General features: G+C 46.9%; 1 protein-coding gene across 1 annotated transcript in view; it reads right to left on the bottom strand.

Annotated features, from left to right (window-relative positions):
* NAGA (alpha-N-acetylgalactosaminidase) overlaps positions 1-24,470 on the bottom strand; it is a 738,125-nt gene that overhangs the window by 98,243 nt on the left and 615,412 nt on the right. Inside the window, exon 6 of the mRNA XM_078640564.1 lies at positions 4,526-4,687. Coding sequence (XP_078496690.1) covers positions 4,526-4,687 — 162 coding nt within the window. The remainder of the gene's footprint in view (positions 1-4,525; positions 4,688-24,470) is intronic.

Genomic DNA, 24,470 nt, shown 5'->3' with positions numbered 1-24,470 from the left:
CAGTGTACGTCACTAACTAGGGGCAAGAGAGATTTCTTCAGGCTGCCTTAGCAGACACATAATGGTTTAACAGCACCGTATGACACTGGTAGGGGGGGACCTAAACATAGTCATGGACTCCAACATAGACAGATCGCAAGCGTCTTACTTCTATGGGGCAGAGATCTCGAGGGATGGGAAGGTATGGCTGCGTTATATGGGATTGATAAGACATCTGGAAGGCAGCCAACTCCACCTTGAAACAATATACATTTTACTCCCATGCACATAAGCCTTATGCCCGCTTAGATTACTTCCTGGGAACTGGGGAGGTTAATACGGTGGTTCAAGCAGTGACCGTTGAACCCATGGCCCTGTCAGACCACATTGCACTGACGGTACAGGTACTAGCGACTCCACGAGCCCACCAACCTGGAACCTGGAGACTCAAAGAGAATATGCTCCATAACAAAGTGGTGGAACAGCAACTTAGTACATGCATTAAAGACTACCTCACCCTTAATGACACCTCAGACATAGCAGTCACAACATTATGGGAGGCGATGAAAGCAGTAGTATGGGGGAGCTAATAGCAATCGCGGCTGCCCAAAATAGGGAGCGCAAGGAGGTGAGATCCACCCTATCAGCTTAGGTGCAGGAACTGGAGTGCATAGCAGTACTAGGGCCCCTAGGGTCTTGAGACAACTTAAGGCAGCCAGGGTACAACTAGCTGCATTAGACTTGGATAGGGTGGAATAGGCGCAGTCCGTCTAAAGCATTCTTATTACATTGGGAGGGGGACCTTTGACGTACTAGCAGCACTGACGGAACCACAGATCTCTCTCCCCCCCTTTCTTGAGAAATTAGACACATTTAGTCGGGTCTCTGGTTTCAGGGCTAACATTGGTAAATCTTTAATGCTAAACTTAAGCCCGGCACCGCCCACATCAGACCCAAAGACGCCTTGCTGGCCAGCATGAAAGTTGTAGACACTATCCCCTACCTAGGGTTAGACTTAGCAGCCACGGTCCAACGCACGGCTCAATTGAATTATGATAAGTGACACAACAGGGCGGAAAGGACCTGGACGCCTGGAGCAAGCGCCATCTTTCCCTCTTGGGGCGGGTAGCTGCGATCAAAATGTCCTTGCTGCGGAAGGCGCTATACCTGTTCCAAACCCTACCGGTTTTATCTCCTGAGGGAGTGATCGCCTCACTGCAAACCAGCATCAACCAGTTTGTATGGAAGGGGCACGACCATGGATGAGTAGGGCCTTAGGGTATACGTGTCCTGAAAACGGAGGCCTGGGAATTCTGGACCTTCTCAGCTATTATAAAGCGGCCCAGCTGAGGTACCTGATGGAGTGGACAAGGCCCGAATCGGAAAATGGTTGCTCTTCCAGGACACGGCACTGGCGGTTATCCCATTGTGGAAAGTCCCCTTCTTAAAGAAGCCTCAGCGGCCAAGGGGCCTGATGGGCTCACCGATTACTAAATCAGTGATATAAGCCTGGGACGAGGTGTCGACAACCAAGAAACTCACGACTTTTCCATCTCCTCTGACCCCCCTGTTCAGCAATAGCGAGTTTACCCCGGGAATGTCCGATAAATCATTTAGGGAGTGGTGGGATACTTCATGTCGCTCGGTGGGCCGCCTCTTTGATCTCTCAGGGGTGCTCATGCTCCCCCCAATTGACATTAGAGTAAGGGATTCCCAAGTCTAAGAGACTGAGTTACCTGCAGCTGAGGCACTGGGTCCTTCAACCAGGGATGAGGGAACAAGGGGGTCGTAAACTCACCAAATACGAAAAATGGTTAATTACTAAGCTCACTGATAAGGGGTTGATCTCCGAAATGTACGATATGATTAGAACTGGCCCACATCCACTAGGAACTCCGAGTCAGAAGCGCTGGGGTGAGAATTAGGAGGTGACCTTACACAGAAAGACTTGAAAGAAATTTACTATTGAGCGAAACGTAGCTAGTATTGAGACAGCTATGAAAATAGCTACCTATTGGTACCTTTCACCGGCGCACCTCCACAGAGGCAACCCACATAGGAGTCCCACTTGCTGGAATGGTTGCGATAACGAGGGAACACTGCCACATATACTGTAGGATTGTCCATTACTGTCTAACTATTGGCCTAAAATACTTGATGAGGTAGACAACCTCTTTGATACTGAGATCCCTAGGCTTCCAGTATACATAATTTTGGGTCTCTCCAATCCCATCACATTTCCCCTGAAGAGCATGAGAGGGCGCGAGATGGGGCTAGCTTTGGGGGCAGCACTGCAAAACATCTTGATCACTGGGTGACCACCACTTCCCCTACATACGTGGGATGGCTCCATAGGATATGGCACATTGTAGGGATGGAAAGCATTTCGGCCACACTGAGCGGCTCCACTGACACCTTTCAGACTATATGGGGCCCATTTCTAAAGCTGCTCTTAGCAGAATTCAACGAAGTCACTCAGCCCAAATATCTGAGAGTGTTGCAGCTTTTGGGCCTAGGGGCAGAACGGCCTAAAGGGCGACGCAACAGGTATGGGACAAGGACTGGCCAGTCACGATTTTGGAATATCGGACGGGGAGGGGGGATGTTTAAGTTAATGGTTTCTAGCAAAAGGTTGATTTTCTTACAATGCAGTGCATTATTCGATCTTACAATGTTGCACAATTTTCATGGTGTGCAAAATGTTTTCTTTGACATACGAACTTCTGCATATTGTATGCTATCTTGCACTTTTTCGCCTGTGCCTTTGTATTGTTTTCTGATATTGAAAATTTTAATAATTACATTTAAACATAAAAGGGCTTAGTTTAGCAATTTGGAGAAGTACCTTTGGATTCATTAAGTGGATGGCAGGTACCCAGAAGTTTGGGAGTAAGAGCAGGCAGGATGTAGAAGTACCATCATTTTCACATGCCACCCTTTGATCACGGGCACTCAGGTGAAACTTTCCTTGCCCTGAGGTCAACCTTGCACTTTCAATTCTGGCAACACATTCAAACTCAACAACCCAAATACCTTCTTCATATGGCCATAGCTAATGCCAATGGTAAGCCGATAAAGTTGTGCTAACAAAATCAGTGTCAGAATCTAAACACTGTACTATTTCTGTATATACCTTTCTCAGTTAGAAGGGCTGGCTGTCACCAGATACTGAACGTCCACAATAGGGTTGAAATTCTGGAGGGAAATTTAAATTCTGTTGGGTTTTCTGAAAATCTTAAGATGTTATGTCAGAGGTCCCTGGACCCATCGGATACTCAAAATATTTTCTCTATAGACCTACTGCATATGTTTTAGTCAGACTGTCAAAGGAAAAGCGGCCTTGGATTTAAGATGGCCATCTCTCAACTTCTATAATTTCTACAATGATGAATGATGGGCAGGTGCCAAATATGCCAATGCTGAACATGCCACTGCATGATAAATATCTGAAGTCAAAGAGACATTTTTCCTAGTCACATTTTCAAGAAGGATTCTTCTAGCCTCCTTGTTTAAGGTGAAGCACCAGGTTTAGAGTGTGGTTTGCAGTCTCCATTTGTTGGCAGCCCACCTCATGAAGTGAAGCAAGAGCCTGCATTTGAGCCAATACTCAATCCATATACAATGTTGACATGCAGTGAATTCATGCTTACATGACAGACTCAAAGTGCATCAAAAGTGCCCGTCTCAAACTGTCATTTTGTTGTTACACTCACTACATGTAAACTTGAAAAGGGCCGTGGTTTAAAGAAACTGCAAGGACACTTAAGGATGTAATAGATTTGATCAAATATGTCGTAATTTGCTGTAAAACACCTGGACTATAACTGACCAACAAATTAGAAACAATGTTCGAAGTTCCAAAATCTGGTGAGTGGAAAAACGGGTTAAGAGGCTGCCTTGGAAGTCAGCATTCTGGGGGTGAAGTGACCAACAAAACTCAAATATTTAAAGAGCAGCGAACACATTTCTACTATAAAGACTACATCATGAAAAATATTTAAAAAAATAAAACATTTTTTAAAGGTGTTGAACATTATTCAGAGGATCTGTATAAGTTCCATACGTTGAACACATAAAGTGGGCCAGTCTTCGAGTAGCGCAGGTAGGACACCAGAAATGATGTGCATAAGCAAGAGATGAACAGGGTCTCACTACTATAAGAGGGAAGAATAATTTATGGTTGAAAAGCACCAGCATAGTTGTGTGTGTATCAAACAACCAGAATAGAAGGGGGAGCTGTAGGTTAAGAGCGAGGTGTACTAGCAGAACTGTACATGGGTCGAAATCCTAGAACAGCAGTGGTGTTTGAGGCCTGGGCTGAAGGCAACAGATAGAGCTCTATAGTTTCAGTACTGGGATGATGTCAATGGTGGAGTGCATTGGCACAGATATACATGAGTGCCAGTACAAGAATGGTAGTGATGTCACAGGTCAGGATTAATATGCAAGGGCAAAAGAGAAGTGGAAAAGACTGTGCCGTCCTCAGAAGGTTTCCCTAAAGTAATATGATGCCCTCCCATCCCCACACACCCCTGCCCATCCTCACCATGTCTGGGTCATTCCAGTGGCCAGGGCCTGCTACCGGCTGAAGCACATCCTGGTGCAAGGCATACCAGTCCACAATTTTCAGGACGCTGCTCCATGAATCAGTGATGTCATCGAAGTTCCGCCACATGTTGCATATCTTCTCCAGAAGTTTGTAATCAACCTTAAAATGGAGAAAAATTAAAATGAGGTGAAAAGGGGACCTTTATACACAACAGTCCTATCTCCAGTAAAACAGAATTGCTATGGCATGAGAAGGTATAGAAGGATAAGTTACTTACCTATAATCCTAGTTCTCTTCCAGGGGTGTCCTCATCAAAGTCATAAGCACTGAATATTCCTGCCCATGTGTGGGGACCCCGGAGTACATAAAAAAAAAATATATATGCCCTTCAACCCAGCTGAGAAATGCAATAAAGAAAACCTGTAATTATCCTGCTGGTCCGTCTCCTGTGTGCTTCGCCGTTCCGAGTGTGGGTTCGGAGGTAGTGTTTGGAGTTCGTGTTCATATATATATATATTTATATATATATATATACATATATATATATATATATATATATATATATATATATATATATATATATATATATATACATTTTCCATAACTAAAAAATACAGCCTTAACCAAAACAAGGCTAGACAATGCTTCCATAAATTGTATGTGTTTCAATAAACATACACCTTTAAATTCTCTTAATTTCTATCATAGGAAGAAAATCAGGTAAGCAAAGAGACAATCCATACTTTATTTACTGAACTGCACAAATGGCAATGGAACAGGATAGGCATTGTTAGCCCATAGGCTGCATTGGAAACGCATAACAGAAGAAAAAAATGAAAGAACTGGCACTGTGCCTTTAAGGCTGCCATTACCCCTTGCCTCTTGTCATCCTCAGGGGTGACAGGTCAGTTGTTCTTTACAGAGATCCGAAGATCAGGGCACAAAGAGATGACTTATTGCTTGATCATTTGTCCGGGGAGGTGGGCGGGTTGTTTATGACTTTGATGAGCATACCCCTGGAAGAGAACTAGGATTACAGGTAATTTATCCTTCTCTTCTAGGGGATCCTCATCAATAGTTATACGCACTGAATCGAATAGCAAGCCCATCCACTACCTCTGTGGACAGATTAATCAAGAGCTGCTATTCTCGGCACTGAAATAAATTTCTCAAAGAGGCCTGGCCTTCTTGAGTATCTGCTCTCGTATCCAAATGAGAAAGTAGTGTCTCGTGTACATATGTAACAACCTCCAAGTGCCTGCCTTGCAGATTTCAGAGATGGAAACATGAAGCAGGGCCACAGTAAATGCCTTTCTCCTTGTGGATTGTGCCTTGGTTGCAGCTGCAAGGAGTTTGTTGGATATCTGGTAAGCTAGTTTGATATAAGAAACTATCCATCTGAAGACAGAACGTTTGGAGGCTGGAAAACCTGTTCCAATGGAACCATAATTAACAAAAATATGATCAGATTTCCTAAGGGCCTTAGTCTTGTCTAAGTAGAATTTCAAGACTCTTTTCAGGTCTAAAGAATGGAGAGACCTTTCAGCTGATGTGGTGGGATTAGGAAAAAATGTGGGTAGTGAAATGGTCTGATTAATGTGAAAGTTATACACTACTTTAGGCAAAAACAAAGGGTGAGTTCTCATCACTACCCTATTGCTATTGCTGTGAAAGACTGTGTAGGGCTCTTTAGAACAGTGGGCTTGGATTTTGCTAACTGTGAGACGCGGTGATCACTACTAAGAAATAAGCTTTCCATGTGAGATGCTGTTGCGCCCCTCTGTGTATCGGTTCAAAAGGTGGATCCAGGAGTTTAGAAATTACCAGACTGAGTTCGCGGGGGGGGGGTATTGGGGGAAGGGGAATGAACTGATGGAAAGACTTTCTTTAACTCTTACGAAAAATAGTTAACCGCTGGAAGAACGATGGCTGGGAAGGTGACTTTGTACGCTGTAATGACTGCAAGGTGTAATTTGATGGAAGCCAACTGTAGAACTGAATTGGCCTAGTGTAGGAGATATAGTTACCTCCTCTTGCCCCTGAACAGGATGGCAATCTTTTTGTACACATCACATATAGAATCTTTTCCATTTAAACGCATAGGAGCATTGTGTGGACGGTCTTTTTGATTCTTTTAGAATATTCATGCACTCCTGTGGAAGTCTTAGATGGCCATATTGTAGGAACTCAGGAGCCATCCAGCCAAGTTCAGTGAGGGAAAGTTGGGGTGATGGATTCTCCGTTTCAGTTTGGAGAGGAGATTTGGCCTGCACAAAGCCTACTATGTGGTTGCTCTGATAGGTGTAGGAAGTCCGGATACCACTACTGGCATGGCCAGTCCGGAGCGATCAGAATCATTCTGGCTTTGGAGCGGTACAGGTTGGTTAAGACTTTCGGGAAGAGAGGAATTAGTGTGAAAGCGTCCAAAAAGGGCCTGACCAATCGATAATATCTTGACACAAAGTCTAGCCATTTTCTGTTGGTGTAGTTCGCGAAGAGATCTATGCCAGGCTGACCCCATTCCCTGAAAACATATGCTATTACGTCGTCATGCAGAACCCAGTCTTGATGGTCAACAAAATGATGGCTCAGGGACTCTGCTTGAGTGTTTTGTTCTCCTGGTAGGCCAACCACTGTAATAGTGAATCGTCTGGGCAGGAGCCAATGCCAAATCGCTTGAGTCTCCAGGGATAGGGGGAGGGATCGGATCCCTCCCTGCTTGTTCAGGTAGTACATAGTGGTTGTATTGTCTCTTTGGACTAATAGGTAGCAGACCTGAATGGAGCCGTTGCTTCAGCATATTGATGTGATATGCCTGTTCCTTGGTCGGCCACAGACCGTTTTTGAAGAGGATTCATCTGGGCCCCCCATCCCTGGAGAGAAGCATTCGTGATCAGTGTCTGCGTTGTCGAGGTCTGATGGAATGAGATTCCCACCAGAATATTTTCGCGATGAGTCCACCAAGGGATGGAAGCCCTTGCAGACTGGGAGAGACTGTCAGTCATAAACTTTATTTCGGTCTTATGACCATAAAAGCAGGAGTACAGACAATTCATAAAAACAAAATTATTAAATACATACTGAGAATGCAACGATAATTAGTTAAAATTAATGCTAAAAATACAAGTGACACAAAGCAGTGGAGCACAAAAACGCAACGTGGGCCAATCTCGAGAGAGTGGTAAACAACAAGGCCCACCATAGAACAATTCATTAGTTGTTTGCATGGTGCAAACATTGTAGAAACAGTAAAAACATGACTTACACTTTAAGACAGGGAATAGATATATAGAGATGTAATAAACTGGTTAAAAGGTACATTAAAAAGTATTTTAACAATGTCCAGAATGTTAATGTTGTAGGTTCAGGATAGACCTTCTAATAGTCCACATAGTGCCAAGAAACTTTGCAACAGCGCAAACTACTACTAAGCTAGCGTGAGATTTTAAGATGCACAGCACCTCTAGATGGCACCGGATACCAAAGCATTTATAAACGGGAGCTATCCATTTGGCTCTCGCCGTTTGTACAGTGGGCAGGCAAAAAATATATGACCAATCGCTTCCAGGGCATGAGGACAGTCTGGACAATATTGTAAATCAGTGGATGGTGAGCGCCAGGAAGCTGTAAGAGCCTTCACTGGAAGTGAACCAAATCTAAATTGCATAAACAGCTTCCTATCCTGAGGGATCGTGATAGCATCCAAGTAATATTCGCATGAGTCAAGCTGTTTAAACTCCATAAACTCTGTGGTTAAACGGCCCCAAGACGAATATGAAATGGAAGACTGGGCCACCCAATGCCAATAATATTTCTTAAGTGATTCCTTGATAGGCAGCTGTAGGAAAATAGGATCTGCTTCTTATGGTTACCCCCACTTTTTGCTAAATGTGATACTGTTTTTGACTAGTCTGACTGGGATCCTCCAAATCGGGACCCTAGTCTATCTGCTTTCGTCCTAAACTGTTATGTTATGTGCTTAGGTACACTCCAGATTGGATACTGGGATACCCTTGCCAGTCCCTAGTATATGGTACCCATGTACCCAGGGCATAGGTACCCCAGAGGCCTCTTATGGGCTGAAGCATGTATTATCCCACCCACGAGAGGCTATATAAAATGGAACTACAGGCCTGCCATTGCAGCCTGTGAACGTTGTTGCATGCACCACTTGCTTAAGGTATACATTTACTATATCTCACTACACTTAGAACCTATAAATCACCACTATAGCAGGCCTTAACAATCCTGAAGGCAGGGTGCTTGGTTCCAAGCATCCTGGGACTGGTTTCAGGGCATTACCCTTCATTAGCCATCTAGCTTGAATCCAGTGGTGGAGTGAGCTCGGGACCCACATCTGAGCAGAAACCGGTCCCAGGAAGCTTGTTTCTGGTCCAGGGAGTACCTGGCTTGGCAGTTCCGGCTGGACTGTTCCCACAAGGAACAGGGTCAAGACTGATTTGCATATGGCTGGGTCCAAACTGGGGAAGTGTGGTGAGCAAAAGAATGATGGATTAAACCCATATCATTGTTACTGGGGGTGAAGGTTTGCATTGTCCAGCATTCCGTTCATCAATTGTTTCTTTTGCATATTTCGCCCTAAGTGGGAAGGGTATGCCCAGACATGGGTCCCGTGCTAACTTCACCACTGGATTCAAGCTAGCCTGGCTGATGAAGGGTGATGCCCTAAAACCGGTCCCAGGATGCTTGTTTCCGACCAGGGAGGACCTGGCTTGGCAGTTCAGGCTGGATTGTTCCCATAAGGAACAGGGTCAAGACTGATTTCATTATGGCTGGGTCCAAACTGGGGTGGTGTGATGAGCAAAAGAATGATGGATTAAACCCAGATCCGTATGACTGAGGTGAATGTTTGCACTGTTCAGCATTCCATCCATCAATTGTTTCTTTTGCATATGTCACCCTAAGTGGGAAGGGTATGCCCAGACGTGGGTCCCGTGCTCGCTACTCCACTGGATTCAAGCTAGCCTGGCTAATGAAGGGTGATGCTCTGATACCGGTCCCAGGATGCTTGTTTCCGGTCCAGGGAGGGCCTGGCGTGGCAGTTCAGGCTGGACTGTTCCCATAAGGAACAGGGTCAAGACTGATTTGCATATGGCTGGGTCCAAACTGGGGTGGTGTGGTAAGCAAAAGAAAAAGAATGATGGATTAAACCCAGATCCTTGTGACTGGGGGTGAATGTTTGCATTGTCCAGCATTCCGTCCATCACTTGTTTCTTTTGCACTGCATGAGCAGGACACCCCGGAAGCCTATGGAGTCCATTCTCCCGAGTTGGTGAAGCAGCCACTTACGACATATGGAGCGGTATTATGCGACCACGTGATGACCAACTCTAAAACGGCTGAAACAAACCCTATCGTGTTTGGTGTCAAACATGTTGGGAAGCGAGCTTCGTTGGGTCCCTGGTGTTCCTGGTACCAGCTTTCTAGTCCGGGGCAGCACAAAATGGTTGCTATCGACCAGAGACACATTTCTGCTCTCCTGCTGCTGAGCAAAGCTCAAACAGGGGAAGGCAGAACAATAGGCATCCTGTCACAGGGAAGTGTGGCCACCTTCCAGACAGGATTTAGTGTATTAGGGCTGGGTGGGTACGCTCGCCAGCGACCGAAAGTCTGCATGAGGGGCACATTTGGTGTCCCTGTGCATAGGCCAGTTCAAACCAGTCCTGGGAGCCGTTGGCTCCTGCTCTGGTGCGAAACTGGACAAAGGACATGGGAGTAACCTCCCACTGTCCAGACCCTCCACTGGGAGGGTACCCTGAATCTGTCCAACCCTCTCCCGTGGGTACAAAAGGGCATACTTGGCTGTAGGACTCGAGATTCAACATGGACAAGATTCTGAACCGGAAACCACTGAACTTCAACCTTTTGGACACTTTGGACTTCGTTTGGGCCCGACTTCATCTCCCTCTCAGTCCGTAGCATCGTCTGTGCCCGTGCACCATACAGGATCCGTGTAGGACCTGGGAGCATCAAGGATATCCAAAGATATCTCCCTTGGGGTGAAGGAGTCACCCCCCTGCATTCGCAGGCACCACAACACTGCTGTTTGGTCTACTGATCCTGAGCTCCTACGAACTCCGAAGGCTCCAGCAACACAGGAAGTGGGTTTTTGCGTCCCTTGAGGTCCGAGCTGCCCTCTCACCAAGTTTGAGGTCAGAATCCCTTGTGGGGGCTGCAATACCGTACCCCTGTGCACTGCGTTCATTTGCAAATACATGTGCTTGTTGACGTTTCCTGAACAAGTGCATTGGGCCTGAGTAGCCCCAACCTCTAGCACCATTTCCTACCAAGAACTCTGGCCTCCTTGCACCGAGTGATCCTTGGGCTGTTGTTTGGTGAAATCGCTCGAGGTCCTCTAGCAATTCCTGTGCCTCCAGCCTGTGAGTCCACTTGAGGGTCACATTTGCTTTTCTTGGGCTCCTCTGGTTGCTCCAGGCCTGCCTTGACTCCCCTTGCTTTTGTTATCTGGCTAAGTCCTCGGGATCAGCGTGATGCAAAAGATAAGCCACCTCCTGATCTATCCAAACCTTGATTGCTACAACAGGCAAAGGTTCAGGAAGGATCAGACGAGGGCAATAAAGCCCGCGGGGAAGGGGAGGGAACAGCAGGGAGGGAGATCTGAAAGACAAAAGAAAGGAATGTGAGTATCCCCTTCTTTCGTATACTCCAATCCCACACACAAGACAAGAACTAAAAATGCTAAATAACTCTGACCCAGCATGTACCTGTAACTGAGAAACAACGTATGGCCTCACTGGAAGATAACTCTCTTCACCCTTCTCCACGTTGGGAAGTACAAGGACCACGCTAACCACACCTGAGAAAACAAAGGCACACCTTCTTACAATACACTCATGCAATATTGAATGAATGACTCAACACAGACACTGATCGTGCACGTACCCCCTTATAACTAGACCGTACTTCTAAAGGGGCTTCTTGAATGATAAGCGTAGCCAGAGGCAATGTCAAAACACAAAATAATCCTGCGGGGGTCAAATCACCTTCGAAGAACTTAAAGAAACAGTACCTTTTGGATCCTTTGTGCAACGGCACGAAGAACTGAATAACCTCGGTATTACACCCTTAAAAAACGAAATCCAATAAGTGGTAATAAACAGGAATTAGACCCCAGCCGGGGTGGCAAGACTCCAAGCTCTCGAGTAGAGAAGAGCGTGATTACCAAGCCTGGTAATGACGGTGGGTACCTGGAGCGATTTCGTCCTCCGCATGAGCCTGTAAACAGCTCCCCAACGGAGGGCAAACGGTGAAAAAATCCACTTGTAGAGGAGAACAAGAAAAACAATGGTCATCCACAATGCGCCAAGGTAGGTAATACAACGGAAGGCACAAGCGGTTTGAGGATCGGCTTTATGTCAGGAAAGCGTTCGTCCTCCGCATGAGCCAGACCGGCTCTCCAACGGAGGGCAAAATCGGAGCAAGAACAATCAGACAGCCGTCTGACTGTATAAACAAAGAAACGTAATGCGGGACGGCCAGGAGACAGGGACATCAATCAGCAGTCAACTCCAAAGGCAGCAGGTTCGAAGAATATCCGACGCCCTCTGCTGGATGTGAGGCCCCTAAATAACTTCCTGTTACACGCTATGGAGTCTGGGAGATGTAGTCCCCGCTGTATTTGCTCATGTACAGGTCGGAACAGCGGCGCTCACCAGGATTATAACAGTACATCCCCCTTCACACTATGAGCGCCGCAAAGGGCCAGGATGCATCGGATACTTCTTGTGATACTGAGCCACCAGGCGAGGCGCATGGACTCCGGAAGCCGGCTCCCATGTGTTGTCCTCCGGACCGTAGCCCTTCCACGATACCAGGTAACGAAGACCACGTCCATGCCACCTCGAGTCCACTATGGCCTCCACCTCGTACTCAAAACCGCCCATGACTGCCAAAGGCGGAGGGAGCCGACGCACAGAGGAAACAGACGGCTTCAACAAGGACACATGGAACACAGGATGCATCCTCAGGTGCCTCGGGAGCTTCAACCTCATGGCCACCGGATTGACACAACGCTCAATAGGATAGGGACCTATGTAGCGAGGGTTGAACACACTGTGTTTGCGGAATCTGATGTTCTTAGTAGACAGCCACACCATATCACCCACTTGATACAAAGGCCCAGGACGTCGGTGTTTATCCGCTGTACGTTTATATGCTGCCTTGGAAGCAACGAGATTGTCTTGAGCCCTCGCTAGGGTCTCCTTGATGTGAACCACCCTCTTAGCAGCCTCCGGCACTCTCTCCTCGCCAACAGGATGGAAAAATGGAAGAAAACGAGGATGTCGTCCATATGTACAGTAAAAAGGAGACACCTGCGTGGCGCTGTGAGTGGCGTTGTTATATGCCACTTCCGCCAGCCATAGATAGTCCACCCAGTTCTCCTTCCCCTGATCCACGTAGCAGCTCAGAAATTGCTTCAACGTCTGATTGAGACGCTCCGTCTGTCCATCCGTCTGCGGATGGAAGCTGGTGGACAGCGCTGTTTGTATATGCAAAGAGGAACACCATGATTTCCAAAACTGGGCAGTGAACTGAGCGCCCCTATCCGAAACGATGACAGCCGGCAACCCGTGCAAACGCACCACATGGACCATGAGCAGGTGAGCCACTTGACCCGCCGTGGGGACTTGAGGGCAAGCAATGAAATGACCCATTTTCGTCAGGTAGTCGATCACCACCATAACAGCCGTACACCCCTGGTCTCTAGGAAGGCCCACCACAAAATCCATCGAAATACGCTCCCAAGGAACCTGAGGCGTGGGCAAAGGTTGCAGGAGCCCTGCAGGGCGACGGTGATCAGCCTTGACCGTAGCACAGACCACACACTGGGATACCCAGTTTGCAACATCAGTCCTTAATGACGGCCACCAACACCGCCTATTGATGTAGTCCACAGTCTTCTCAACCCCCATGTGACCCGCACTGGGGGAACAATGACACCACCGGAAGATCTGCTTCCGAAGGGGGACGGTAGGGACCAACAGCCGACCTTTGTTTACTGGAAAGCCATCCATCATTTTCCACTCCACATGACTCCGCAGCCAGGATCTCCAATAAAAGGTGTTCACCCCTTTCCGTATTCCTTCCAGAAAGGCATCGGGTTGAATGGCACACAAACTCTGCGCGGGCGTGATGATGGCCCGTTCCTCCCTTTTCTCCTGATCACGGGAAGAGGATTGACGAGTCAATGCGTCAGCTTTCCTGTTGGCCGCCCCAGGTCGATACGTGATAGCAAAATGAAACTCAGAAAAGAAGAGCATCCACCTGAGTTGTCTGGGAGTGAGATGCCTGGCAGCTGTCATAAACTGGAGGTTGCGGTGATCTGTATACACAGTGACAAGGTGTTTGGCCCCCATCAGAAGATGCCGCCATTCCGTGAAGGCCACCTTTATCGCAAGCAGTTCCTTTTCGGCGATGCAATAATTGCACTCTGCCCCGTTCAGTTTCCTGGACATGTAGGCCACAGGATGCAGCTGGCCTGTTCGATCATGTCTCTGGGACAGCACTGCTCCCAAGGCAACACTGGAGGCATCCGCTTCCACAACAAAGGGCTTTTCTGGATTAGGATGAGCGAGCACTGGAGCAGAAACAAACGCCTCCTTCAGTCTTTCAAACGCCTCCTGGGCCGCAGAATCCCACACAAAAGGATGCGCCTTGCGTAACAAGCGAGTGATGGGGGTGACCAGTAGGGAGAACTGATGGATAAACCGCCTGTAAAAATTGGCGAAGCCTATGAAGCATTGCACATCCTTCACATTCCTAGGGACGGGCCACTCCTTGACCGCCTTGATCTTTCTCTCGGCCATTTCCTGTCCATGGGGGCTGAGCATGACTCCCAGGAATTCAACTGTGGACACATGAAAGTCGCACTTGCTCAATTTGCAGTACAAACTGTTGTCTCTCAAAATGGTTAATACCCTTTGCACATGGCGTACGTGTGCCTCCTCTGACTCCGAATAGATGAGAATGTCGTCAATGTAGACTATGACGTACCGGTCCAATATCTCTCTCAAAACATCATTCAGAAAGTATTGGAATGCCGCAGGGGCATTGCAGAGTCCAAACGGCATTACTGAATACTCGAAGAGCCCATACCTGGTCTTAAAGGCGGTCTTCCATTCATCCCCCTTTCTCATTCTCACCAAATGATATACGCCTTTTAAGTCTAACTTGGTGTAAATGACAGCAGACTTGACCTGTTCCAAGAGCACACTAATCAAAGGAAGGGGGTACCGGTTTTTCACTGTCACAGCATTCAAGGCCCTAAAGTCTACGCACGCTCTCAACTCTCCATTAGCCTTCGGGATGAAGAAAAGAGGAGAAGCCGCAGGGGACATGGAGGGACGAATGAACCCAATCTTCAACAACTTATCCAAATACTCTCTCAAGTGCGCATTTTCGGTTTCAGTCAATGCATACAACCTTCCACAAGGAACCACCGCCCCAGGGACCAGGTCTATTTGGCAATCGTATTGCCTATGTGGAGGGAGAGTCTCCGCTTGCACTTCATCGAAGACGTTTGCGTACATCTGATACACCTCAGGCAAACTGACCTCTTTTTCCGCGGCCGTGGCCACATAGTCCATACAGGCTAATGCTGATGAAGGTCTTTCAGTCCTTACATAACAGGTGTCTCTACAATACTTGGAATCCAGTGAAATTGCGCCCTTAGCCCAATCAATATCCGGATTATGCTTCTTTAACCATGGTATACCCAGGATAACACCGTACTGAGGGGCCTTGATGATACTGAACTGGACCTTTTCAATATGATCCCCATATCTCATTTCCATATCACCCGTATGATGCCCAATAGGACCTAAATCTAGCTGTCTCCCATCCACTGCATACACAACATCTTGAGTCCCTCTGGAAATCAACCCAATTCCGACTCTCCTAGCTTCAGAAGAATCCATAAACATGCCCGTAGCACCTGAGTCTATCATGGCATGTACAGGGATCCAACTGGCCTGTACCAGCAACAAAACCTCAATGAACAGGTGCTGAGCTCCTACTAGGTTCTTGTACAGAGAAGGGATATATGTATGACTCCAAGGAACCCCTTCGTTCACCTCGGAGTCATCTAGTTTTCCGCCGGTCTTTCGACTGCTGTGGAAATACCCTTGATGTTGCGAAATCTGGACATCTTAGGTTTCACCGGACATTCCCTCACGAAATGCCCCTTCTTCCCGCAGTACAAACACAACCCATGTTTACGCCTTAATTCCTTCTCCGTATTAGATAGAGCTGCCCGGACAGCCCCAATATCCATGGGTTCAGCCGCATGCGATGTATCTTTATCTACCGGCTTCGAAACTCCAGATAAAGGGACTGTTCTACCCTGCAATTTAGGATCCCCTTTACGATCCCTCATTCTATGGTCTAATCGTAGGACTAGATTTATAAGATCCTCACATGTGGCTGGTTGGGGGTCTATCTGTGCTATGACGTCTTTCATGTCTTCTCGTAAGCCTTGATGGAATAGAGAGGCTTGTTTCGCATCAGGCCATTTAGTCTCTGTAACAAGTCGCCTGAAAGAGTTCAGATACGTCAACACATCCTGATTCCCTTGACGCAATTGCAACAACTCCCTGTCTGCTGCATAGGAATCCGCCCTCCGGTCGAAGACCTTAAGGAACTCTTCCTTGAACGCTTCCCAGTCATGAATGACCGGGTCGTCTCTTTGGAGCAGGGGTACTGCCCATTGGGCAGCATCACCTGCCAGGTATGAGATCAGAAAAGCCACCTTGGCTTGATTCGTGGGGAAGGACCTAGGTTTGCATGAAAAATGCAACATTACTTGCGAGAGGAAAACTTGGACTGATCCTGCATCTCCCTTGAATCGTTCCGGATTAGCCAAAGGAACCGTAGTTGGCATTTCCACTACCACTGGGCTAGATGCAGAGGGACCTGACGTCCCCGCATTAAAACGGGTTTCTCTGAAGTGCATCCACCCGATTGCGGAGCTCCGTGGTCTCCTGTCTAGAAGAGAGCAGTTCTGACTGCACCACCACAAGGGCAGCTAACACGTCGTCTAGTGTAGCCATCGTTCACATCCGCTGAACAGGAGGACGTATGTACGTGGGTCGGATATTCTGTTATCTGGCTAAGTCCTCGGGATCAGCGTGATGCAAAAGATAAGCCACCTCCTGATCTATCCAAACCTTGATTGCTACAACAGCCAAAGGTTCAGGAAGGATCAGACGAGGGCAATAAAGCCCGCGGGGAAGGGGAGGGAACAGCAGGGAGGGAGATCTGAAAGACAAAAGAAAGGAATGTGAGTATCCCCTTCTTTCGTATACTCCAATCCCACACACAAGACAAGAACTAAAAATGCTAAATAACTCTGACCCAGCATGTACCTGTAACTGAGAAACAACGTATGGCCTCACTGGAAGATAACTCTCTTTACCCATCTCCACGTTGGGAAGTACAAGGACCACGCTAACCACACCTGAGAAAACAAAGGCACACCTTCTTACAATACACTCATGCAATATTGAATGAATGACTCAACACAGACACTGATCGTGCACGTACCCCCTTATAACTAGACCGTACTTCTAAAGGGGCTTCTTGAATGATAAGCGTAGCCAGAGGCAATGTCAAAACACAAAATAATCCTGCGGGGTTCAAATCACCTTCGAAGAACTTAAAGAAACAGTACCTTTTGGATCCTTTGTGCAAAGGCACGAAGAACTGAATAACCTCGGTATTACACCCTTAAAAAACGAAATCCAATAAGTGGTAATAAACAGGAATTAGACCCCAGCCGGGGTGGCAAGACTCCAAGCTCTCGAGTAGAGAAGAGCGTGATTACCAAGCCTGGTAATGACGGTGGGTACCTGGAGCGATTTCGTCCTCCGCATGAGCCTGTAAACAGCTCCCCAACGGAGGGCAAACGGTGAAAAAACCCACTTGTAGAGGAGAACAAGAAAAACAATGGTCATCCACAACGCGCCAAGGTAGGTAATACAACGGAAGGCACAAGCGGTTTGAGGATCGGCTTTATGTCAGGAAAGCGTTCGTCCTCCGCATGAGCCAGACCGGCTCTCCAACGGAGGGCAAAATCGGAGCAAGAACAATCAGACAGCCGTCTGACTGTATAAACAAAGAAACGTAATGCGGGACGGCCAGGAGACAGGGACATCAATCAGCAGTCAACTCCAAAGGCAGCAGGTTCGAAGAATATCCGACGCCCTCTGCTGGATGTGAGGCCCCTAAATAACTTCCTGTTACACGCTATGGAGTCTGGGAGATGTAGTCCCCGCTGTATTTGCTCATGTACAGGTCGGAACAGCGACGCTCACCAGGATTATAACAGCTTTGGTGAGTCTCCTGGACCTTGCGGTCCGAACCGTAACCTTTCTTTATCTGCTGCGTGAGTTGCCGTTGCCAAGGCTTGTTGGTGATCCCGCCAGACACTGACCCCTCAGCACTCAACATCCTTCATTGGACAGCTCGTATCTGGCTCCTGGTCGTCTTCGACATCTTCTGGTCCCTGTAGCTGCAGAGTCAAGGACTCCATCAACGCACCTGAAACACCCGACATCGGTGGGCATTCGTCTACTGAGCCCCTGGTCACTCCTTAGTGACCCAGACTCTGTCCCCTCTGCTTTCAGGTACTCTTCGACACGAATCCAACTTTGGGTTCCAACAGACACTTTTCTTACTTCCAGCAGCGGCTCTTCTTTGAAGTTCTCCATTGGGTTTGACAGCGGTTTCCGACGCCACTTCGGACCAATGCACTGGGAAAGGTAACTTGGGTACCTCGGTATCCAAGGGTGGGGTGGCTCTCTAACCTCCTATCTTCCACGGGGTTTCTTCGAAGTCCACTGGGAAGGGTCCTTAAACTCTAAAACTTCAACCACGACTTCCCCACAGAATTGTACAGAGCACGCATTCGTGTTCCCACACTGCACCCGTCCTCCTGTGGAAAAGTAAATTTTGCCATGTTCTGTGTCCCTACGCCCCATCCATCATATGTTATGTATGCATGACCAATATGCATATGTTATTCCCCATTTCTGATTAATGACGCAATTACAGTTGTGTCCACCTCTAATATGTTAGTTTCCAGTCCTCGTGAATACTACGAATATCAGGCCTATGTAAAATAATGTTGCCACGTTTCTCAGTGTGCACGTTATTCCATTATAAAGTCCCCGTTTCTAGGCCTCAAAAGGGCCCGGACCCTGGATTCAGCTCCTGTCTCCTGAAAGCCTCGCTGAGGAGCGATACAGCCCCCACCTGTATCCTCGACCTTTCACTTACTTCCCGCCTTGCAGTGCCCGGTGCACCCCGGCTCTGCCTCTAAGTCTGCCAAAAGTATGTTATAGTTCCAGCTATCAGTTCAGTCCTCCTCCTTTGCATTCCTAAGCTACTGAACTGCATCAATAGTTTCCGTCGTTGTCTAGCCTTCTCGTCTCCCTGTTAGAGAAATACTGTATTTAATGGTCATTTAGTATTCTTCATCACGCATTTCATGTAGAATAATGCATGGTCCAGTCTTAGAATCAAGTTAGCCTCTCCCCTCATGACTTCTAGTTTATATCAACATGTTCCCTAAACATTAGATACCAGATAGGGTTTAGGTACATGTCGCTCCGACCCTCCAGACTCTAGTCTCTGCTCCTAGCACAGAGTTCGTAGCCCCCAGCTTCTCCTAGTAACACGTCATTGCCAGTTTTCGCGCACCATTAGGTTAGAGGTCCCGGCTCCTTAGGTAGCCCCCTCCTATGTGTCCGCCCATTCATGACATATTCTGTTACGTTTTACTTCACATGTCTAAGTAAACTCCCAGTTACACCACTTATTACTGTTATCTCTCGCGACTGTTACACGTCACGCCTTCTACTCCACCCACTGTTACGCCTACTGCAATGTAATGCTATGTGTTTGCGTTATGTATATAAATGAATGTCTTGTTATTGAATGTTAGCGCGCTCATCCCAGACCAAGCCCCGGCAGCTGCCGGGCCTCTTTTCCCCTGTCATCCTGTTCCTATGCAGGTTGTCCTGATCCTGTCCTTATGCTGTAATAAACCTGCAGAAACTCCTACTACCTCGAATCTTGACTCTTATTTATTGAGCTATCTGTTATTCATTCATTCATCCAAAAATAGGGTATTATTTATTTATTTACCACATAATGGCGCCCGAATAGGGACTTGCCCTTTCCCCACGCGTCGGTGAAGCCACGCCGACCCCCTGACCCTCTGCAGTCGTGACGGAACCATACCGTGCACCTGGCAGATATTTCTGCTTCAAGTATCCCTCAGGCCCACGGAGGAGACGGAGGAGGCGGTCCAGCATCCGAACGAGACGGTGGAGGAACGCGGCGAGTCCCGACCAGAGCCCAAGCCGAGAGTCCAAGGTCCGAGGTATCCGGAGGTCCACCCGTAACTGAAGTCCGAAGTCCGAAGTTCGTCGTCGTAGTCCAGTCCCGTCCGAGGCCTTCCGTTCCGTGCTGCCCGGTGAGTACCATTGCTGGGGTAGTGTCTAGACAGGGTCAGTCTAAATTGACTCTGGTCCGTGGGTTGGTGGTACCCAAGCTCACAAACGAAGTGTTCACCTAGGTGGATACGGGTCTTGATGTGTTCCTTTATGGGACCGGTATGTTCCGTACTGTTTCAGCAGTGCATCCAGTAACTCTAGTCTGTTCCGTTCTCGAGAATTCTGTTCTGTTTTCAGTATTTTCAGGTAGTATTCTGTTCGAACTGTTATTTATAATGTTGTTTAATGTATTTCCAATGTCGTGGTATGCCTGAATTGTTTCCCCAATTGTTATTGTTTTTCGTGTATTGTATTGTGTTCCGATTCAAGTTTAGAATGCCGCTCTTTTCCAAGTTACGTCAGTTAAAAACTAGAAAGGGTCTGCTGGAAGCAGCAGTTCCTGTTCCGCCTAGGGACAGTCCAGGTCACTTTATGTATCAGAAACATGGCATAAGCGCCATATTGTATCTAGATTTATGGGTAGAGTATACCAAACAGTTAGAAGAAAAGTATAGATGGCCCGTATCGGGTACATGGGATGCCGAATGTATCATGCGAGTAGAAGAAGCATTATGGAAAAAGAAAGCCAGACAGTCACAGAAAGATGCCATCGAGTTATGGCGTAAGGAAGCGCATAGAAGAACGGAAAAGGAAGTCAGAAAGTCAGAGTTAAGTAGAGAATCCCAAGAACGAGCCCAAGAAAGAGAATTAATCGAGATAGGTGAACAAGTCAAAACCGAACAGTCAGACAGACAGAGGCATGCCCTTATTAGGGGTATGTATCCTCTCCTTGCCGAAGGCTCGCCAAAAGCGACCCCAGAGGCACCCAGTAATTTCCCGCCACCATTAGTTCCGACCAAGCTACGTCACAAACCGACCGCAGCTGATATTTTTATTTCGTCCTATTTGGACGACACAGTTCCAGAATATGCAAATCCTGTTCGCGCTCCGCTAGTCCCTGTAAATCAGGCACTTCCCGTTCCTCCAGACACCGGAGTACCTGTTACGGTACCCCCGGGTCAGCCTGCCATACAAGTTCAGCCCACGTTACAATTACCGACCCTGCAAGCACGAAGAATGTCAGTCGACGATTCTAGTCTAGGGGCCGCAGGAGGAGGTCCTCCTCAAACCCCGCCGCCACACAAACGTTTATCAGCACTCGAATTACATGCTCAAGCATCACAGCGTACTCCTAAAAGTAATAAGTCTGTTACAGAAATCAGACAAGCCCTTGCCGAATGTGTTTATGATCCAGTTCCAGGCGAATATAATATGGTTTTATATTCCGTACGCGTAAGAAGGGTGACCGAGTATCTAGTCACCTTACCAAATATGAAAGAAGATCTAGACAGAATATATCGTTTCATCCGTACAGGGGATGATCCAGAAAGTATTGGCGAGATCATGTCTCAAAGGAAAGCCGAGATTCAGCTCATGATATTAAAGTTCCTGATCAATTGTCTAATAAGAGAACAAGATTACCCGTCTAAAGATCCCGCCGAAATGAGAATCCTGACAAGGTGGAGTGATAATATAGCCGAGGGTAAGCACAAGACCATTAGTGCCATGGAAAGTATGTACAAGAAAATTCGTAAAGAAATAGTAAGGTTACACGAACAGCGTAAAGCAGCACAAGTAAGTGAGAAAGAAAGTATCTCTGATCCTGAAGAGGAAGACGAGAATCCCGCCAGAATAGCGTATGTAGGGAAATCCAGATTTCCAGATCGCCATTTACGTCTAGAACCCAAGTCTATTTTTCATCATCCAGCACCAGAACGAGAGCCTTGTTCTCTAGAACAAGTATTTCAAGCTACCGATCACATTCTGAAATCACGAGTCGGTTATAGCGAGTTAAGCACCATGCATGAACAAGAATTAGCCCGATCAGCAGTCCGATGGATTACTGATTCTACCACTTTTCCAGACGAAATAGTGGCACAAATGTTTCTGAAACTGCCCCCAGCCGAGCAACGACTGGTGGGTATGTATATGATCCAGCACCTCATTACTCAGTATGAGGGTCAACACTCTGATCCAGGCCCGTTACACGATATCCTGAACGAGTTACTCCAGTACAGATGGAGAGGTCTAGGTACCGATTTAATTAGTGTTATTCTAGAACAGCGTCACAAGTATAGAACGTTCCTGAACCCGCATTTTGTTCACGTCTCACCCCCAGAAAGTAAACCATTCTACATAGACAGACAGAATCCGTTACGAGAAGTCCACCCAGTCCAAGGGACGGGTGGCGAAATGCAACGAGTGTTTGTATACACTCCGATTTCAAAGATGGAACTCCTCGAAATGAAAAAGCTAATTCCCTGTCATGACAAAGATCCAGCAGGGTTCCATAGAGAATTAAAAGACATGCTCCGTATGGGAGAATACACGTACCCAGATGTCATTAAAATGTTAAAGGTTCTGCTACCCGCAGGGGTGTATGAAAAGTTAAAGGAAAAAGAATGGGAGGTGGGAGAGAAAAAGATCGATTGGACAGCTCTAGAAGCTGAAGACAAGGCACGAGTACCAGGTACCGGTCTTGGAGATAAATGTAAAGAATTACCAGAATTATTGATTCAAGTTTTACCCAGATTATTGACAACTAGAAAAGAAGACTGGGATGCCATCTCAGCCTGTAAACAGAAACAAGATGAAGACATTAGTGATTTTTATTCTAGATTTGAGAAATGTTTCAGTATTAATAGTGGTCTCAAGACAAGTAGTGAGTCATACCCTCATCTTTTCGTTACCAAATTAGTCGAGAATTCAAGTCCACAAATTAAAAACCGAGTTTTGAAAGTCGAAAGCACCTGGCAAGCAAATACTCCGTCCCAGATGCTCCAGATGCTTCAGTATCACCAGAATAGAATCAGAGAAGAGCAAGAACACGAAAGAAAACGTATGAAAGACACGAAAATGAAAGTGCTAGTTGCACAATCTATTCCTCAAGACAGTCAGAAGAGGGGTCCGATTCAAGCCAGTCATCCTGCAGCTCCCGTTAAAGGGAACTGCAATTATTGTAAACAGCCAGGTCATTTTATAAACGAGTGTGCAGTTCTGAAACACAACATAGCTACTGGTAAGACTAAAGAAAGACCACGTCCGCCGAGACAAGAACAAGTTTCACAGATTCCTCAGTCACAGAATGCACAACAGACAGTTACAGTACCGCAGCCTATTGCTGCAACACAGCACGTTACATCGCAGATGTACCAGTATGCACAGTCTGAGTATCCAGAGTACCAGTCATATTCATGAAACAGCCTAGAGAGGGAGGTAGGCTTGCCTCTCATCGAGATACCTGTAGACCAAGAAGGTCCCTATGTACACAGTCAAGTATTAGGGAAAGACAGAAAGTTTCTGATCGATACAGGGGCAAGTAGGACCACAATTAGTCACGCCGAAGTTCCAGGGGCTCCGCTCTCAGGCTCAAGAAATGTTTCCCTTGGATTTTCAGGAAAACCCATAGTTAATGAAATATCTCAGCCAGTTACTCTAGAAGTAGGTCCATTGTCCCGTACTACTGATCTGTTACTTACTAAGGCATGTCCAGAAAATCTGTTAGGTATTAAGACACTGAAAGAGTTAGGTGCAGTTATTTGCTGTTCCCCAGAGGGAATACGTCTGTTCCTACGTGACTTTAAGGGTCACTATGTATTACGAGATTTTGATTCCAGATTGTCTAATGTTCCGCAGCATTTATGGGCGCAAGGTCCAACTGATGTAGGTTACATGCAAATCACACCCTATCGTGTGACTCTCAAACCAGGTGTAGTGTTACCCCGAATCAGACAGTACAGATTGCCACCTGAGGCTGTAGCAGCCTTATCCAAAATTATTGACGAGCTCATGGCTCAAGGAGTAGTTGTAGAAACTGACTCCAATGTATGCAATTCTCCGATCATTCCAGTCATGAAACGTACTGATCCAAATGCACCCCCAGTATATCGATTAGTGATTGATTTACGAGAGCTTAATAAATGTATTATTCCTCAGTATCCAGTTGTTCCAGACATTTCTTCCCTGTTAACTGCCATTGATTCCGAAGCCATGTTTTTCACTGTTATTGACCTCAAGAATGCATTTTTTAGTGTTCCAATTCATCCAGACAGCCAGTTTCTTTTCGGATTTTGTTTAAATGGAAGGAGCTATATGTTTACACGCGCTCCTCAAGGTTTCACAGAAAGCCCTAGTATTTACAGTCAAGCACTCAAGAGACAACTAGACAATATTCACATGCCAACTGACACTGCCCTGCTCCAGTATGTCGATGATCTACTGATCACAGCCCGTTCTGAACGTGCTTGCGAGCGAGCATCACTTACAGTTCTGTATTTTCTAGCCGAGATGGGGCACAAGGTGTCACCTTCAAAGCTTCAATTCTGTGTCCAGCAAGTGGTATACTT

Source organism: Lissotriton helveticus, chromosome 1_1, assembly GCF_964261635.1.
Source record: "Lissotriton helveticus chromosome 1_1, aLisHel1.1, whole genome shotgun sequence".
NCBI lineage: Eukaryota > Metazoa > Chordata > Amphibia > Caudata > Salamandridae > Lissotriton > Lissotriton helveticus.
The sequence above is the reverse complement of the archived record's forward strand: the minus strand, read 5'-3'. Positions and strand labels throughout refer to the sequence as shown.